Here is a 22,090-nt window from a genome sequence, read left to right as displayed (position 1 = left end):
AGCTGTTTATCACAATTTTATATTCGAATTAACAAGACTTATAATACATCGATTAGTCAAGTTTTTCGAGTTATCGCGACTCGACTGCATGTGTCCACTTCGGGGATCATTGGACTACTACGAGCTACTCGTGACCAATCGTGGTAGTCGGACGTTGTTCGTCACCGAGACGTTTGACCGACCGGTAGGTATTCACGTACCGCACCGGGTCAACGAAGAGAACACCGGCAACGAGCGTCCCGGAAAACGAGGTTAGACGTCACCGCGGCGGACGGGGAAACCAGCTAATTACGGCGCAGGGGCGCTCGACGGCGGTTAATTGTCAAACATTTTACGTTCGGACGGGGTACCGTTGCACCACGAACGCACTCACTGGTACACGTACGCAGCCGGTACCCGTACGGAAAGCGAACGCGCGCAGCTGGCGCACGCGGTCATCCGACCGGAACGAACGTACGGCGGAGCCGCGGCCGGAGAAGGTGAGGGGCGGCACCACTGCGAGGGGGATTCGGCGGTTGGAAAAGCTGTTGTTCGTTGCTCGCATGTTACGTGTAACCAACGAACACGTGCGCGTCGGCGAGTGTAGGGTAACGCGTGTGTGCGTTGCGCGACATGTTAACAAAGGGTACGACGACGATGTACAACGTGATAAAATATACAATAAAAGAATTCGGACTTGTATGCGCTTACGTTTTTGTAATGAGTGTGTGCGGTTCGATGGGACCAAGAAACGTGGACGGTTCGTATAAAAGTGAACGCACAGAAAAAAAGATTATTTTGCGTATTAAAGTGTATTGTTATTTTATTTATGTTTCGCGGTAGAAATTAGATTACGATTAGTGAAATATACTTGATGATAAACGTTCCACTATAAAAACTAAAATATTTCGATTATTTTAAAAAAATAAAGGAATTCAAGTATTAGAACAAATATTATTAATTATATCAGGACGCGATGAAATACAACTTCCAGAAAACTTCATTATTTCAATCGATGATAACGTCACGAGTCACATATTTTATGAAATTGAGATATTAGTAAAAACGTACACAATGTCATGTGTTTTTATGGGTTGAGTGTAAAACTGTAAAAGTATTTGTTTTATTTATTGAATGTTTATTCATTGTTTTTTTTAGTTTATGTTATAAGCTAACATTTGCACTTAAGATATTAAGCTTATCCAATTGAAATGCATAGATATTGAAGGAAAAATTATGTATAAATGCATACTATTTTAAGCTTTTTAAGTGCATAAAATCGGAACTACTAATACTTTATCGGTAGACTGCAGAGCGACTAAAGCACTGTGTTTCCCGAGGTGATTTATTCATTTTTTTCGTGTTACAGTACAATTATGGTACAATCACGCACGCACGTGCGTCCCTTCTTCTTTTGAACCCTATGCTCTGCGTGTACACACATCCGATTCGGAGACCACGTGAATCCACGGGTGTAGGGGCTGCTACGATCAAATCCGATGAAAAGTTCTGACTTCACTAGATGATTTCACTAGAGGTGTATTTGTTATGTACGTGAAATATAATTGCAGAGTATTTTATATTACATAATACACGGTTTCGTTCGTATACGTTTGAAACTGTTTAATTATTATACTCTCCAAGACGTTACAGTATAATCGTTACAAATCGTCGAAATGTTGTGGAATTTCGCGTATTCCATCTCGTCACGCTGATAACGTACGATCCGACTCTCTCCGCATGTGTACGATCGCATGAAATTTTCGCGAACCCATCACCGGTAGTATTTGAATTTGAGTTTTTACTCGTCCTGAAAAAAGTCTCGAAGTAATTTATGAAATTCTCACGATCCATTCGTTTTTGCGTAAAACCCATAACTACTTTTCACCTTTCCTGCAATGTCTCGTTGTTACAAATTGTTTCTTGTCGAAAGGATATGGTCCTTGATGAAATTCCAACACGGTGAAATAACAAAATTTACAAACGCGACAATTTCAAACGTGTCTGTACGGGACGCGATTATTTACCGTTGAGTCACGTCGCTCGTTTCCAACCGTCCGCTAACCGCGCGCGGACACGGATCAGGTGAACGTATTCGTCGGTCGCAGCGACTTGCATCCATTGTGCAAAGGGTTAGGCCCTTCGACCCGTCCGCGAGATCATCTCACACGATGTACAAGCACGTATCCGTGCGCTGCGAAAGTCGGTTTTTCTGGGAGGAGCATATCGCGGGGTTCTTCCTACTCCTGGTCCTGGCCGCGCAGACCTTGGAACCACGACGGCGGAGGCGGCGACGTTCCGGTGGACGACGACAAACGCGGTACATACATGCGGCGGCGGCCGAACGACGCGTTGTTGTTGTTGTTGCGCTCGTACACACGCACCCGTCACTTCACCTGGCGTGTTCGCGGTGCAGTCCTATCGCGTCGTCCGCGCACCGTACGCGTACATGTCGCACTCGCTCCGCCGCCGCCACCGCCGCCGCGTCACGTAGACCCAAAAAAACACGTTCGTTCGCAACGAACAATCCTCGTGAACGCGTAGTCTGCGTGTGTCGATCGCAACGGACGAGTGAACGAAAACACAAAGTGTACAACATCGACTACATATAAAACGATTCGGATTTTGCACCACTTGGTCGGGTGAGTCTTTTTCATCAACGTTTGCGTCGTTTGGTTTTCGTTTTTCACAGCCGAATTTTACCTTATCCATCACCCACCGACATCTCTGGTTGAAAAACGCGCGAATATCGTCGACGAACGCGTTTCGAGTATCTAACACCGATATGCATGCGTCGGGCGACGTCGATTCTAATCCTCTAATCGAATGTTCATACGACGAATCTGAATCGATATCGCTTTTTATTTGTAAAAGTAATCATTTACCACATTACTAGTGATTTATTTTATACACTCGAATGCCGTTAGAAAACGATTTGAATCTTTTCGTTTTTTTTATGTAATATGCAATAAACTGTTCTGACGAACTATTTTTGATGAATTCAACACAACACCGAATGCGATTTTAGTTTATCGTACATTTTTTTCTTATTTTCGACAGTCACTCATTTAAAGCATTTTACTTGGGCACAATTCGAACATCATCTCTCTCTATCTCTTTTTCTTTTCCTTTTATTTAATTTTATTCAATTCGATTAAGTATTGTACTTTTTATTCACTGACTTTTTATGTACTTACACACAGCTCCGTTCGAAACTACGTCGGGATAAAACTATTTTGCCCATCCGTCACTGTGAATCATTTAAAAGAATATTCTTTATTACTTTTATCTAATGTCACAGTTTTTACGCAAGAATTATTACGCGCGGGTTAGTGTAAGAATACTTAGAAAATGAAAATTAGATTAATTGTACGATAAGTACGATAACTATATGATGTGTGGACGAAAAGGCAAATTAAAATTTACACATTTTATATTTCGATGGTTCGAATATGTACAATTAACTGTGCGATTACTGAAGATTTCACAAGACAGTTCTGTGCATCGCACAATTTCCATAAATTATTTTGTGACATAATACACCTACTTATGTTTTAAATAAACTACTTTCAAACATCGAATATATATTATTCAAGTCAATTTTAAAATGTAAACATTGTGCCATACAAGTGGGTTGCGTCGTTGACAGTTGAAGATATGAGGTTTTCTATGCACTCTACATTATTATATATCATGATGTTTCACAGCGTAACTAACGAGAAACTAAATATAAATGTACAACGAATAGTTTTGCCGGGAGACTAAGATTAATATGGTTATGGCAAACAAAATGACAACTGATGATAACTGTCTCCACGTTTTGTGTTGTGTATCGCGTATGGTAGAAGAAGAGGATTAAAGGATTTTATTCGATAAAACTTTGCTCGTTTTTACATTAATCTCGTTTAAATCATTACGAATAAAAACACAAGTGTTGGATTAAAAAGGTTCTGTGATTAAAATACAAAATAGTAATCATTATTAAAGGACGGTTGAAATGAAAACAAAATTTTAATCTCGATACGATGATATAATGTAAAGATAAGAGGAAACATGAGTATGAAAACAACGATTTTTAAGAAGTATTGTACTCGGCGAGTTCTCTGAACCCGGCCACTGTGCATGTATACATTGAATGATAATTTGTTTTAGAATTATGTAAAACAAAGCCAGAAATTCCGTATAGCCGATTCGCAAAAAGCCGGATCTACGTTTGTCGGAAGTGACGTCACGCTTGTATGAGTGCCCTCCCTCTTGGAGTGTGTTCCTACATGTTCATTAGAACTATCCGACGGACCGTAACATCCACCTGCGGAATGGATATGTGGAACGCACTACTACTACTATAACGTGTACACAGACGAATTTATTTTATATGGTATCAACACACATATTATAGTTGATATATAGTACATAGGTACACCACGCTGGGAGGAAATCGTATATCCCACTGCAAATGACCGGATTTGCCGGGCAGAGAGCCGTAGTCCGATGCAGGCTTCAGCGTGAAACGAGCAGAAAGCATGCAGGAGAGTGAAATCATCAACGTCGCGAAGCGTCATGTGTATTTTTAGTCTCCTATCTCCTCCGTAGTCATCTTTCGCGAATATCATAATACATTATAATATTATATTGTCCGTGACGCAACAGGGCGTTAATTAACCGTAATTGTTGATATTTGAAAAGACAAATTATTATTATTATAGTGCTTTTTTTTCGTCATTCTGTAACGAATAACGAATGCGTATTGTCTTTCCTCTCACATTGTTATCGCGCTGACCTAATCGATTAAGCACGTTTACCATGTACTCATTAACGTGTTCTTCTTATTCAGCAATCATAAGGTTTGCAATCGTCTCCGGTACCTTGCGGGCAAACGGGAAAGCTTTTGTAACAAGTGATTTGTTGTTTTCAACACGTATTATTTTAATGGCATGATCATTGAAAACAATTATCAGACGAGTAGGCGAAAGACTTGGGTCACAAAAATCATCGTACGAACAAAAACTAAACGAATGCTGAGAAAATAATACTACCATGATGAAATCCATGCAACGAATAATAATAATAATAGTCATATCGTGTACCAACTGCAATGCGGGCAATGGAGACAATACATTTTGTTTAGTGCTTTTGTACTATTACCGAATGTATTACATTAATTCGTGAGGGAATCGACAAGGCTCGCATGAACCCCAGTTAATCTATACGCAGATCAAATTTTACCCATACTCATAAAATGTCATTTCCTTGGGTCTGATGCAATATCAGGTGACATTTTACTTCTTGTAAGCGCTTGAATTAAATACGGTTTTGTACATACGTGATCGAAATAAAGTTCATGGACGAAAATTATGGAAATATTGATCAAGAAGATGCATACGTGTTTAAAACGCTGCGTGAACTCGGTATATAACCAAGACTATAAATGTTAGATATGATCAAGAGAAAAAATAAAATAATTGCTATTCAAATAAATAATCTTCACACACATTATTATTTTGGTGCAAAAAAACAAATATATTTGAATCACAATTTAAACAAACAAAATCCATTGACAATGTATAAAGTATATTTACAATATAGGGCAGTTTGTTTAACGTAATTAGACACTTTTTGTATAAATCGTACATATTAAATAAATATTTAAGGTTAGTGTTTAATATTTGTGCTAAAACACAAACTCATATATTTTCATAGAAAATTAAAGTATTAAAGATATTAATATATGCAGCTCAAGTTTTGTACATTTTAAATCGGTACTAAAATTAAAAACTTCGTACTGAAGTCGAAATAAAATTAAATATAGCATTTTATGGTTTTATTAATTACATAGTGCTTGAACACAGTACAACCAATCGCATTGTTATCGGTATAGAGTAGTGGAGTATTACATTTAATTATTATTCAAATTACCGTCCGTAAATTAATATAGTTTGAAAAACCGAGGTGAAATAAAATAATATATATTTCCATAATTTCATTGTTTTATTTTGTTAAGGAAATTATAAACTGAAAAATAGAGTTTCTGAACATTACCAGTATATAATCGTTGAATAACTAAGCTAAACGCATTACATCGAGTAAATATTATTATTACATCTACTCGCACTAATATGAAAAGCCCAAGGACCTGACCTTCGTGTGGACGTTAATATTATAATATGTTAAAGGCTTAATTTCGATTCGACTTCCTTATATAATCGACATAAATATGCATAGCTGATAATATATTGTATATTAAGAAAAACAATTAATCATCGCGTCTTATTGGTGTGTAATATACGAGTAGGGTACGTTGCAAGTAACAGGCGAGCGTTGTTAAATACATAATACATACGTTATATTATCGGCATTAGATCGCGACGTGCGTTTGATGTCTTGCGAAAAGAATAGAAAAAATGGATAAAAATCAACTAACTATATAGAAGATGAAAGAATAAAACGCAAAACTATAATGATAACATTTAGTAACATGAAAAATTGAATAAATAACAGTAGTGACGGGTAACAATAAAACACGTAACGGAAACGGTCAAAAGAAACCATATTAGGTTATAAACTCTACGTACACATTAATGAATGTCACATCCTGGCGTCCTGAAAATATTGTAAATCTATTTAAAATATGCGATTGTGCAGCGCGAAATAATAATGTACTAATATTCGTCCGAACAAACCGAAAGATCGGTATCATCGTTGCTATGTTCGGGGGAACGCGTCATTATATTATAGTCTGCGTGTTACAGGGCCGTTGTAGATTTACACATATTCGCTTGTAAAGTGTACTTTGGCTATTGCCAAGTCATCGTTTCGAAAAGCTCACTCATCGGTATTATATTATATTATATTACTTCTGTGTCACCGTAAGATGGAAAATTTCGCAACGACACGTTACGGGACGCTGCGCGAATAATAATGTCGGCCGATCTTGTTATATACTTAATAGCATAGACACAGTAATGTGTAATCGTACGACTATTGTAACATTAAGCCAACCCTGCGTCAAAAAACGGAAATACATTAAACTGCACATGGTGGTGACGTCACGACGCACGTCACGAATGGACCACACTCGAAAACTGGACGGGAGCGTGGATGGTATTTTTGGGTGCTATGTTACTGTTTTACAAGTATTCCTACAGATACCGATAAAAGGTCCGTGCAGCCTGTGCTGTATTTACCGACGTAGCAGACCGAAAATCTTGTAAACATCCCTGAATAAAACATACATCGTATGTAATGATGAAAGGGTGGTGCGAGAAAATGAATTCTTCCATTCGTAGATAAAAAGACGAAAAAGATTCTGCACGCCACAAATACGCGAGATAGATATGATAGGTATTTTTTTCACACACGATTTTAGCCATTTGCCGTTTGCGACACATTCGCATCGCGGACTGCGATTGCTTATTTTACACGAACAGATTTCATTATGAGCGGATTAGCATGTGCAGCTATGCCCAGCGCACTAGCGGACGGCAAAACTGTGGTTGCCCACTGCGGTCACGCGTTGCCGGAGATCGATTATTACTCGCGATTGGCAAAAACACGATCAAATTATCAATTAAAACGCGTATCACAGAAATAAAAAAATCCGCTAAACGTGCGTAAAATTTTTTTACATAAGACTGAAAACCTTGGTGTACCATTGAATTGGAGGTGTAACGGGAACGAGGAGCCGAAGATCTCCGCAAGGTGCAAAAGATGCTGAGAGCCTGTCTTTCCGGTTGAATATACTACGATACACAATTAACCACGCAAATGCACCGGACGTTATTCACTTGTACGCGACAATACGTTCCGATGGATTACTATCATCGTCGACGCTTTCACTCGCGCGCGCGTACATACGATCCGGAGAAGAAAAAATGTATCGCCTTACGTATTATATCGGGCAAGGTCAAGCGCGCCCACGGATATTATTATTATTGTTGTATTGACAACTCGAAACTTTAGTCACGGTGTTCACGTAATGAATATAATATACGCGCGGGTTAGGCTATCTGTTACACGGTCGCTTCAACTGCATCACGGACGATATTATTTTTTTATTGTTTTATACATTTTTTTCTAATTCCGATCTCGTAAATCTTTTAATTTCTTTCACCCCCGGTTTTTCTCGTGGTTTTTTTTTTTTATTACCACTATGCTACCGTTTGCCGCCGGCTCCGTCGTTGCGTGGACGAATCTCACGAGTACATCAATGGAATAATTCCATTCGGAACGCGGGCGCGCAGTAAAAGTAAAACACGAATATCGATAACGAATAACCGGATCGTAAGTAGTTTACGACGAACCAATAACACGGAAAACGCATCAGCTACTCGGAGAAATATGACTCGGCTTCTTCGCCGTACCATAATCATGTACGACGTCCGAGTGCACGGAAATCGCACGGCTTGGTGCAGTACTCTCCGGTTGAAGTCCGTAGGAAATCACGAGTTGCGCGACGGGGAAATGTAATTATTCTTTTCCGAACCAAAAACGTATATTCGGCAACAGTAAACAATGCACGTGTCGCTATACCATAATATAATAACACCAATTACTATAATCAACAAATCATTCTTAATCGTTTCGGTTCTTACGACGTATGAATTTTAAATGTTTTATTATTGCTAATTGCACTAATCACGATTAGTATAATATACACAACGATCGACCGACTCGTACGTACGTGCGCGTGTCTGTATACGCGGTACATATTTTTCACTCATCAAATATAATAATAAGTGTTTCTTGTCCAACCACCCTTTTCCAAGGAGGGGAAATGTACAATAAAAGTTCAAAATAAAATCACCCTAGTGAAACAATTCATCGCTAAGGAAATAGTACAAAATTATTTCAACTTATTTACGAAACGACTAAACGCTAACATTGAGTACATATTCCATACATTATATTCTGCTGATTACATTCAATTTACACAATACGTTTCAATACAGTAATGAGTGTAATTTTAACTATTCATTTACTAACAAAATGAGATACATAATTTATAATAAAAAATTACCTTACAATTATTGTGTACTTGGGTACGTAATGATTTATGATTGGTAACAATAGTTTTAGTTTTGTATAATATACGAAGGACATTTGTTATTTTTAATGATTTCTTCAACAATGTAATTATGAACTGCAGTTCTCCCATTCAAATAATATACTTATAAATATATTATTATTATATATATTAACAAATGTTAGTATAAAATAACAGGAATTTTATTTTATTAAAATAATATTCGTAATAATATTCTGATTGGCAATTAAATTTGCACATTTGTACTTTCAAAACGCTTTTGTCACATAAAAACATCTATACTTAATTCATTTTACATTAGAATATATTTATAAAGAAATAAAAAACAAAAAAAAAACAAAATAACTGTCGAGAATGACACATAAAAGTAAATTATAGAAACCTTAATAAATAATGAGTAATAATAAATAATAGAAATAATTTCACCCTCATCGATATAACTCCAATGTATATTAACAGTAATTTTGTATCATCGAATTTCTAGAATTATTCAAATATTATCACTAGGGAACCCGTAGGTTGCCGTATTCTAAGCATAATTTATTGCAACGGGAAACAATATATCGCGTTAAGGGTCTGAAAGTGTAGAGTACAATAAAATATTTCATATGTAGTAAATATCAATTTAATTTCTTCAGAAATATTTTTTTTTACCAGTACAATACTAATTGAAAAATAAAATATGCTGCGTTATTGTTTCCCAATTAAAAGCAATAATAAATAATAACAATATGAGTACATCGCGCTTACCAAAATCCATGATAAACAGTGTCGTTTTACAAACTTCAAAACATGTTTATAATTATAGTTATTGTACAAAATATGAGCGAAGAATTCGGTGTCGATATTTTTCAAGTATTTCAATTTAAATCTTATGCTAAAATAAAAAAAAAACTTATAAAAGCATAAAATTGCAAATTTTGACAAGTATAAATAAATCTGAAAGTAAAATATGATATTTTCTAGATCGTTGATACTTTGGGGCCAAGTGGTAGTAATGTGAAAATACCTGCTCGGTTCTTGATTCAAAAAGAAAAAGATCGTTGATACTTCAATCTCTATTTATTCTTATATATATATTATAAACTACTATTAAAATTATGTTAAAATTTTAAGTAATTTTTAAAACTTCATTTTTTATGCATATTTATTTAACTTATATTTCACAATTCATTCGATAGATAGATTATTGAATAATATACAGGAAACTTTTTATCGGAAACCAAAGCACCGGTAAAACTAAATAAACTATAATTATTACAACATGTCTGTAATCAATAATTCATCGCTTAGAACTTATAATTTATTAGTAAAACATTCCATACGAAATTAGATTCATAAAATACATATAACGTATAGTTTTTTTACATTGTGTCATTTGATTTTATTAACAAAACGTTGTTCTACAAGAATTCATACGTAGACATTTCACCACAATAATACAAAATTACCTCGTTGGTATAATGACCGTGGATTATTCGAACAATGATATTGCTGATATCCAGTTATTATTAATAATGAAATATGGGAAAAATATTAATTGTTTTTTTTATGAATTTTTGGTTTAATTTCAGTTGACGTTAAAACACTTTGCCATCTAATGTTCTGGTTATGTAAATTAAGTTTTGCAACTCCGAATTTCAGAAAACTCGCATTATATCGCCATTCATTTGAATCTAATACAATACAGTTGTACATCTTACCGCAGCAAAAGATGTGCTCATTTTATATTCCAAAAGCTCACTTTTGTTATTACAAGTCGCCCAAAAACCGTACTACGCACAAGAAACAAATTTAAAACACTAATATAACCACAAACCATGTACTCGTACATTTATACACCTATTTATATATTTATGAAGTCAAATCTCATTATAACAATAAGAAACAGCCGCGCATCTCAAAACTTTTTTGACCATCACGGATCGTAATAATTTTTTATATTGACATATTGCTATTCGGGTGAAGGACAAAATTCAAAGACAAGGAAAGAGAATATAGTATTAAACAAGGAGAATGAAAAAAGTCCAATCGATTTTTCCGGTAACACAATGCAAGAGTATGATGTAGACATTTTAGTTTTTTTTTTTTTTAATGCGCTGCGGCTTTCTATTGTATTAAATTTTCATCCGAACTCACTGCAGGTGTCGTTGGAAAACAGATACAATAATATAACTCTCTAATGTGAGCGGCGGCGGTATCATCGCACACCGTATAAAATGTACTTGTAGATAACCAAGATCAATATCGCATTCGCCGCCATGCCAAAACGTTACCTGCATAGGTTTTTAACCACAAATGCGCGGTCGTCCTCACATAGTAGTTCTGTGACCTTTTCGGATTGCGCTAGTGTACTGGGGAAAAATATACGCTATAAAAACACACCCGCATACAATAGTTTCAACGGCAGTGGTTACAGTATATATCATTAACTTAAACCACTGTAGGATCTCCAAAACGAATCGCAGGTACAGATTTTAAAAAACCATATAACAAATAGTAATAGTCACAAAGCCCCCGTAATAATAGATAAGCTTTTATCGTAGTATTCATTTTTACGGATATATTTCGACTTTTTGCGTTTGTCAAAAGCGATAATTAAAATTTCGTATCAAAAAGTTCAAGTCTACCGGTTATGAGAATAACCATGAAAAATAAAATAAACAGTGAAACGGAAACCCATCAAAAAATAAAATCCTCCATGGTTATATTGTTTAAAATAGAATGACATAGCAATATAATTTATTCTCGTTAGAAGAAACAAAATGTTTAATGAACAGGATTACCTGTGCTGTGTACCACGCAATAACATTATTGTACTTTACCAAGCAAACGCGTTCACGAAACGTGTAACCAAAATGCAATGCGCATAATCAAAACTGACTCTTGTTTAAAAAGCTAATAATTTTTCACACGTATACAAAATGACTGGAAAATGATTGATTATGTTACGGTAATGAAGTTAGAATATCAACACGAGCTAATAATTACAAAGGGGAAAATACATTATCACCGTCAGACTTGACACATTGTATTCTCTCTCTCTCTCTCTATATATATATATATATATATATATAATTCTATCCAACACTATACCTCTTTTAATGCAGAAATCGATCAAAAGTTAATTGTATGTTGCAACACCAATATAGAAAAAGTGGAAAACATCATATTCGTATTGTTAGTCAATGTTTCCGATGAGTACACAGAAAAAGCAAAGAAGTTTAACCATTGATACATAAATATATTGGAATCGTTATATATCATCAAGCTGCTGAGAAATAATCCAACAAACCCATTACTTATTCAATATTGTTAATCGCTATTTCGCCAGGATACATAGAAGCTCACATAATATTTTAAGCCATAAAAACAAAACTAATTTTTTTGAAGTAATGCTCGTATTGCCTGGGGGCCCTTCCGAATCGGCTACAGTTTTATATCATTCCGAAATATTATGCAGATGGATCGCATGCGATAAAAACGCTAAGAAAAAAAATATTTCTTAAATACGTTTTCAAATTCGATCGACGTACACGCGTATAATTTATGACATCCGTTAATTTTCGAGATTTCAAAAATTCAAAAATAAGACATGTAGACATTGTCACATCCACTGACGTCGCCGCCTAAATATTTATGCTAAAAGTACCTAGGTATATCATGCATATTATATACCTACACGTAAAGAGCGTCATACTCAACCTTTTTTTTAAATTTGGGCCGCATACAAATGTTTGAAATGTTACGCGGACCGTAAGTCAAAATGTCATAATCAAATTATTGACGGTGGAAAGGGAGTAAAGGCGATTCGAAATTTATATAAATTACAATTAAATTAATTCATCTAATAAAACGTTTATCGCGACTAATTAAAAAGTTTTGATTAATTAATATTAGCTTTAATTAGTATGATTTATTGATGTCGAACCTTTTTTTTATTATTACAAAGTCGGTTGATATATATATAGTTGCTATATCATGCTATTCTTAATAAGTCAAATCAAAATGTAAACCAGTAAGCTGATATTTTTCAAACACATTATTTGCATGCATCAGCTATGAATATGAAATTTCACAATAGTATTATGTTGATGTGAATACGGTTAACTAGTGCTATATCAGGTGTCCCACAGTAATATCTCCTGAGATAATGAAGATAATCGAAATCTGTTTTTTTATAATACTCCCAGGTATAAGGTCTAAAAATATTTATGTTTAATTTGTTTTTTTTTGTTTTGATAAAAAGTTGAAAAATTATTTTTTGTTTTCGAAAAATTTGTTAAGAATTTAACTATTTATTTTCACAAACCACACGATTTTTTTTATTTTTTTTTTTATAAAAAATAGTTTATTTATTATATAAATTATGGAAACTATTAAAGGAGGAAATAGCATAATACTATTATGGTTATTATTAAGCACTACAGATATAGTGTACATCTTATTTAATAAAAACTAAAAAACCATGAGGTTAAAAAAAATTAAAATATCAAATTTGATCAGAAAATAAATTCTTTAAAATGACTATATTTTCAAATTAAAAAAAAAAAAGTAAACATTTATTTAAATGGTTATCAAAACAAAAATTTAACAAATTATAAATATTTGTAGTTCTTGCCCCAGATTATCATACAAAAAAAATATAAGATCTTCAGTATCTCGGAAGATATCGCAACGGTTATATCTACTTGGGACACCTGTAGAAAGCGGGTCTGCACAATATTAATTTTCAACTTTCACTTATTTTCTATACTTCAAAGTTTAGAGATCAACTTCAGTACACAACGGTTAAGGTGGAAAAATATTAATAAATATTTTTCACGAATAAAAGTTTTTGCATTATTTAGGTCATATAGAACAAATAAAAAAAAAAATGTGAGACAATACACATTATAACATAAAATTTCGTCGTGTCGATAACATAAACATATAAACGACATATAAAAGTTTCACATAGTCATAAATCATCAAAATAAAATTTTCTTTCGAATAATAACACGTATGCAACAAGTTTAAATTTTTGTTTGTTTTATTTTTGAAATAATACACCGTAACATTTTCAACATAACTAGCTTAAGGTATCAGAGCGGTCTCCCGGAGGGTGGAGGCAAACGGGTCATATACCTGGCAATATCAACAAAGTTATAATATTTTGAAAAAAAAACTATTTCGGAGTATCTGAAAAGTTTTGAAGACTTTTATGAGTGTAAAAGAACAAACTTTTAAATTAATTGCAAGTTGTATTATATGTATTATTTTATTATGATGAAAAGAAAAAAATAGGGAAAAAAAATTGTCGCAGTCGGTAGGATTCGAACCTACGCTCCCAGAGGGAATCTGATTTCTAGTCAGACGCCTTAACCGCTCGGCCACGACTGCTCGATACATGCAATTGAAAAAATTGGTGTATATAAGGGCCATACGCATTCAACCAGGTATTAAATAATTTTGACTAACCAAATCAGTTTTTAAATGTATCAGTTATTACGAAAGAACTGTGATGATTCCAAAAAAAGTTCAATTTCTCTAACTAAAAATTACGGTTTACATTTTACATATAGGTAATAGTAAATAGGTTAGATTAGGTTATAATAAAAAATATAACAACGAAATTGTACAACAAACCAAATATCTTAGCGTTTATTAGGAATAATTGAATAAAGTGATTTGGATAATTTGGAGAGCAAATGAAAAAATACTCTTAGGAAAAATTAACAAAAACGGTGCTTAGGAAGACCAAGAAATCAGTGGATCCATATAATAACCTGAGACTTGGAGACCAAAATGTAACTTTTACGTTTACCAGTAGATACTATAACAAAGATGCACAGCGAGACTTCTTGAAGGCAGCAATGTTCTTTAATGGACCGGTAAGCTGAGAATAAAAAAAAATATAGAATATACCTACCTATAGTGACGAATTTGACAAGTGACGTTTTGATTTAGCCACAAGAAGAAACAATTAAAAAGAAAAAATAACAATTAAAATGAATACCTAGCATAATTTATATTTTTTTTAATATAGATCACAATAAAATTCTAAATAATTTTACGCATGAGTTAATTATAACATTATTAGTAGATACCTAACATGATTACGTAAGAAGTGTAACAGAAATAATGCGCTTACACATAGGAATAATTTTAATCTTTATTATGATTTAAACAATTATTATTTAAAATATTAACCATGCGTAAGTTATGTACCTACATTACGTAAACGATTTTTCTTTACAATTAGAGCCGTTTATTACACAAATTATTTTTATTATCTATTATTAAAACATCTCTCGTTGATTTATGGACACTGAACGGATTAGGAGGAGGTGTAGGTATTATTTCAAAAATTGTAATACTACATCAGTGCACTGATTTCGTTTCGTATGCCACCATTTTGTTTAAAACGATTATTATTTATACTTTTATACGTAGACATATGTATTTACAACATTTTTCACATCCAGGCCTGTCGATACATGAATAATTATATTTTCTTTTATATTTCAAAAAAAGTAATAGATATGTAAATTTCATTAAATTTTGTATTCAGATAACGGAACGGAGTTTTCGTCATATTATTTATAAAAAAACATCAACCAAAACGGTTGAAATATTATAAAAACTTACTTTGTAACATATTCGTTCTACTTTTCATAAAATTGAACATTTTAAATATGTACACTTATGTGTTTCTTTAAAATGCATTAATCATTGAATGCAACAGTAGTGATTAAATTGTAATATAAAGTGTTTTATAAAAAAGCCAAAGAAGCTTCAATGAAAACTATTGGTTGTAAAGTGTACAGTAGAGTATAGTGTTTTAAAGTGTTTGAAAAAGAATAAAAACTGTTAAAATAAATCCATTTATATAACTCAGTATTCTCATTATAGCTATGAATTTGAAATGTAGTCTAATTAAATACGTAATGAAAGTTAGAATTATGTCAAATATAATAACATAAGTCGTAATATAATCATAGTTATACGAATATCCAGTTTTATGGATTTTAGTTTTTTGATACTTTCTATAGGGACACTATACAATAAAATGTTATATGCCATGTTTCGGAAGTGTTTCTACTAACCCAGTGCGTTTGTAACAATATATTTTACTGTCAAGTGAAAACCAGTTACATTCCATTAATAATAAAACAGCAGAGACACCCTGTATGATGTTTTTTGCGTACGTAAAAACTATTATTAGTACTAATATCAGCTATCACTTAAAATATTTAGAAGTACAAATATTTATTGTAGTAGTATTAAAGGCACATATATAGATATATTATATAATGATTTTTTTAGGAATTTTTATCAGGTCGTAAGAAAATTCGCGGAATAAGTATCAGCTTTTTACGAAAAATAATATAATTTTTTACTACAGGAATAACTTAAGATATAATTAAAGTTATATTTAATCATAAACACATTTTACAGCATTTTGTCTTTCTTTAGATTTTAGCATTTAAAGTTAAAAATTGAAGATGATATTGGATCATTTCCAATGGGATAAAATTAATAAACAACAAAAGTTCAAATGACACAAAAAACCTCTTTGGCACTAATTTGTGGTATAAAAATGCATTTGAACTATAAAAAAAATACTTCCTACAAAATCTTTAAGCTTAATCACGAGACCATAAAATACATTTAATTGCTTTAATATAAAAATTTGATAATCATTATTCTTCCTACATTTTTATTGTTGTAAATAATATTCGATGGTTAGTTATTTTAGAAGAGAGCAATAAACAATATGAATAAAAGGAGACTTTGAATTAAAAAGCTTTAGAATTTTTTTTCAAATCAATTTCTCGATTAACTTTAAACAATACACAACTACTATACTTATTTAAAAAAAATTGACAAATTTTATGTGCTAAATTTTACCTAAATATTTTTTTAATATAATACAAAACCTAGCTGAAAAGGGATTCACATGCAAGGATTTCGTTCAGATTACGTTGTAACATGCATATAAAAGATATCGCTATAGTATTATGATCGGCTAAAAGCAATTTACACTAAACCTAACGGATCCCTTTCTCAAATAAACTTTCTCTTGGAGCACGTTAGATATAACTATATACAATAATAGAGAGAATATATTGATCAGTTTTTAATTTTATACCAAAACTTCCTAAATATTAATTCAATCAGATATAGGTAGGTAGGTTATATACCGTATGGTTAATAAATAAATGGAGTGTTGAAGTAAAATTCTGCTTTTATAATATATAATGGTAAATATTTGACAAATTCTGAAAACCAAAGAAAAAGAATAATCTCCATCGTACAGAAATTATATGAACTTGATGTTATATTATTTGTAAAATAATAATAACAAGGGAAATATCAAACGATGAGCAATTAAAAAATAATTAAAACTTTTAAAAAGTATATTTATATAATGAAACTAAAAATAGATACAACATAAAAATATAATTTTAAAAACTCCATTAAATTATCAGCTTCCAGTTTTAAAAAAATGTAAAAGTAATCATTATTAGATTTTCACAGGTGATCAATTTACACAGAAGCATAGTAGAAATAAAATATTCTCAAAAATATTATTCCTACAGTATCGTAGCTCAAATCTAACCTGTCTTATTGTGTTAATAACTTTGAATTGCAAACGATGTTGATCCTGAACAATTGTTAGCCTTAATATTCTAAATTCCATAAGTACAATTAATGATAATGCATCAAGTGCACATTATTATAGTAATAAATATTTAATAAACGTACAAAAATATCTCTAGTATTCAAAAAGTTCTCCAGAGATGATTTGTTTAGAATGATTATTAAAGAAGAATCTTTCATCAATGTAAAAATGACAATTCACATTATGAATTCAAATAGCAAATGATATATTAGAATAAATTATTTGAATTCGTAATTACAATCTATACTAAGAAATTAAATTTTAGACTTGACAAAAAATTATCATATTATATCAAATTATAAAACCAAAATATTTAAAAAAAAATCCGGTGTTTTCAAAAGCATACCAAAACATTGCAGTATTTTTTTTTTAAATTTTTTTTTATAAAAGCATCTTATTTCTGGAATAATTATTATACAACCAAAAATATGTTTCAGTTGATAGTAAATTTTATTTCTGTTACGCTACCTCTTACATTATATTATACAAATTATTTAAAAACTAATAACTTTTTTTTTTTATTATTTTAAAACCCAACTTAAAAAAACGCTATTTATAACAAAAAAACATAAAACTTAAAGCTCACATTACACATATATATTTTTATGATTTTCTTTTTTTTAACATAGTCGACGATTAAAGAATATTACCCATGTATAAAGTCAATAGCTTTATGTTTTATACTACTATACTAAATACACATGAGTATATATAATAATGTTATTAGTTATGATTATAGTCGTCGAGCCAGTAAATATTTTATTAAGTGATGTTTATTATACTTTTATGTTCATAATTATAAAATTTTAGTTTTATGCCTACATTTTTATCACAATGCTTTCCATTTTACATATTAATACAATATTTTTCTTATTTTAATTTACTACAACAGTAAATTGAATTATAAAAAAACATGGTAGATATTATGTTAATCTCACACCGTAAAATATAAGTTCTATATTTATTAGATAAAAAAAAAATCAAATTTAATACATGAACGTTCAAATGTAAAAAGCTAAATAACATAAGGTTGTCATGTTAGACGCCGTTAGCTCTGATCCTACGGACGCTGAAGTATGATAAGTTGCCTGTCAACAAGGCGTAAAGAGTTATTTATCATGACGAATCAATACAAAAATAATAATAAAAATAGAAAAAGAAAAACTTTTTAATTAATTACTTTTTACATTAACTCGTAAAATTTAATGATTTACGCGATACACTTTTAAAATAACGTATAACACGAATATATAAACAAAAGTGTAAATATTTCACAATTATAACTGAATATGATATTATTTGGTGTTTACAGAAAATTAAACTAATTAGAATTTTTAATATCTATTTTTAAACTTTCATAAGCTATTAGAAATTTTCTATTGGATATGAAAATAAAAAAATAATATGTGTTACAATGATCTAAAAATATATAACAAACAATGTTTGTAGTTTGTTATTTACATAAAATTATGTATTTATCAATTCCGTAAAACAAATTTTTCTATGGCATTTAAATTACATTAAATATACCTATATTTAATTTACTATTCTTTAATGAATAATTAAAAATGTATTTATCTTTAAAATATATTGTAAATACCTATATTAAAACTTGTAATTATTTTACACATCAAATTACTTGTTTTTTTCAAAACTAACACCTTGTTCATCATATTTAATTGAAAGAAAGTTAATCAAAGTAATGTAAGTACATTTATGAAAATCCCATCGAATTAATTTTGTGAAAAAAATATATGATTATAGTGGAGGTTTTAATGCAATTGTAACGTCAGATATAATTCATAACTCAATAATTTTGATTCAATAATTTAATTTAAAATAACTTATTTTAATCGGACGAAATTTAACTGGTTCATTTCTTCTCGTATGAAAATTCTGATTATTGTAGCGAAATTTAGTCATTTCTTTAAAAAGTACTGTAGGTGACCAGTTTCCGAGGAGTTCAATGCAAGCATTATTATACACATACGCATATACATTGAGTGTATAATACTTGTATATGTAAAATAAATTATCATGTATGGGATCTCCTCGAATTTCGTCGCTGCCTACCTTGCACAAGCAAGAACGTATTTACCAAAATAAATTTCCGTTCCTGCGAAGTACCAATTCAGGGAGAAGAGTTCGCTTGATTTTACTCGTTCAATTCCAATTCTCAGAAAACATAATTTTAAATCGATAGATATTCTAGATTTTTTTCTAAATATAATCCAACCAGGTATAAAATTTGAATTTATTCGTAAGGAACCCGTATGATTTTATTTTACTTTTTATCGAAATAAATTAGTGCCTTCACAAAAAAAAAACCGATATATAAATACATTTCCAATGTATTTAAAAAAAAATTGCTAAAATACTGCTTACCTTTGAGTAAAACTCAATAAAAAAAAATAAAAATAAATTTAATAACGGTATAATTTTTTTTAATTAAAACACATCTCATGCAAGTCAAACGTTATATTTATGTAGTGTATGATGATCGATTATTAAAGAAACATACCTAACATTTAGTCATTGAATCATAGAATCCCTTTATTTGACGAGGGCTTACCACGTCAACTGTATCGTGGATTAAATAGAAAATAATGTGTAACCTGTACACTGTGATCATAAAATGTTATCAATATTTTCGTACAAGTTAATCAAATAAATTAATAGTTTAAGTCATTCGTGAACGTGCTCTTAAGTGAAAAAGCGAAATTGAATTTTATATAAGTACATAATTATGTACAATATTATAAAAGTTGAAAACTTAATAAACAGACCTGACGTTAGTACAAGAAATTCGTTTTATATATACTACTATATTTTTGGTATTAAGTGGTGTGATTCATATATTTACAACTCATGTTTAATCATTTTAAATGATAAGAATTAGAATAAATTAAATCAAATTTAACACTTTTTTAGTTGTTTATATAAATAAGCTCTTAACAGAGATAATCATATAGTAAACGGTATTATAATTGATTATAAATACTATTTCGTATAATACCGATTAAAAAACAATACATATTTCAAGTACTATTTATAATAATGTACTATACGAGATATATATATCGTATATGTGAAACAACATTTTCTAAAACGTATTTATAATCAAAAAAGACAATGAAAAAATAAATTTACAAATAAAAATTCAAATAATTGAAAAAGTTAGTTAACTGTTAATTGTTAAATAGCCTAAATTGCTTAGTTAAAAGTTTTTATTCAATCTTTAGAAAGATCAATGAGTGTTTGTATTTTCAACAGACAAATACACAGTGATCCGGAAGGGGTATCGACTAGAACCGACGATGAAGATGAACAGTTCTTTCATCGGTTCTGTTGGGATCAGAATCGAAAGTATGACCGAGAATTAATACCGAGGGTCAGACTAAAGGCACCTTATAGAACACCACCTCTGCTAACTATAAGGTAAAATAAATTATATATGTAATATCTAATTTGTAGCGGATGTAGGAAGTGATATAAACTTAGTTTTTGTAGTTTTTGGAAGAAAATTGATCCTGGTTATATGATTAATAAATTAACTACGGGCCCACGTTCAGGTAAAAGTAAATGCTATAATAAAGTCGTACAGTTTCAAGATTTTTCATAATAATGTTTATCGATTGAAGCCTTTTTTGTTACTCACCGTCACTAGTTATAAATTTATTATTATCAAAAGTTAATTGCTATTTTGTAATTAAAACTTTAGGCATATTATAAAATACAAGCAAGTAACCATTAAATAATTTAATTTGGATACTTTATATAGTGCGAAATCCAATAAATTACTAATGGAAATAACACAATAGTCATAAGTATATAATGAATATTAGAAATATAAAAAATATAAAAGAAGAAATGTTTAAAGAATTTATAAATATAATTGTTAAAATACTTAATATAATATTGGAAATTATAAAAAGTATTCTATTAAGTTTCATAAAAAGTACAATAAAATCTATGAGGATTTTATAAATTAAATTATAATGCAAAACTGTGTTAATAATGTATATATCTATTAACAACAAAAGAGTAAATTATATAATTCAACCAATACAATTCGTATAAATAATAATACATTGGGTCTTAACCCTATAATTTACAATAGACGTATAATGTACACGTATTAACATATGTAATTTAACAATACATTTCAATTATTATAAACGCAAACATATCTACATTAAGGTCAATAAACAATTGAAATTTTCTTTTAACAGAAATATCTTAAACACGATTTAAATAAATACAATATTCAAACAAAATGCTGTAAACGAATGTATTTTTAATAAACAATTAAAAAAAAAAAAATCATATTACGGTTAAAGATATTTTGATCCTTAGACGAACATCATAACTTATAAGCAATACAATAAACAATGCTTGAA

General features: G+C 30.9%; 2 protein-coding genes and 1 non-coding gene across 5 annotated transcripts in view; 1 reads left to right on the top strand and 2 right to left on the bottom strand.

The window, feature by feature from the left end:
* Nucleotides 1-22,090, bottom strand: part of LOC112690574 (calcium uniporter protein, mitochondrial) — an 80,906-nt gene that overhangs the window by 31,963 nt on the left and 26,853 nt on the right. The gene's annotated exons all lie outside the window — the stretch shown is intronic.
* The window catches only part of LOC112690573, a 36,730-nt gene that overhangs the window by 11,337 nt on the left and 3,303 nt on the right, over nucleotides 1-22,090 (top strand). The window contains exon 3 of one of the 2 annotated variants that reach the window (XM_025564606.1): nucleotides 20,964-21,128. In XM_025564606.1, coding sequence (XP_025420391.1) covers nucleotides 20,964-21,128 — 165 coding nt within the window. Of the gene's footprint in view, nucleotides 1-2,310; nucleotides 2,622-20,963; nucleotides 21,129-22,090 lie in introns of those variants that run through there. The other variant, XM_025564608.1, reaches the window with a different exon arrangement.
* Nucleotides 14,323-14,404, bottom strand: Trnas-aga. Its single transcript has one exon. It is a non-coding gene; the product is annotated as a tRNA-Ser (tRNA).

This window comes from Sipha flava, unplaced genomic scaffold, assembly GCF_003268045.1.
Source record: "Sipha flava isolate LNK unplaced genomic scaffold, YSA_version1 50_pilon_pilon, whole genome shotgun sequence".
NCBI lineage: Eukaryota > Metazoa > Arthropoda > Insecta > Hemiptera > Aphididae > Sipha > Sipha flava.
This window is presented reverse-complemented; position numbering and strand designations above follow the sequence as displayed.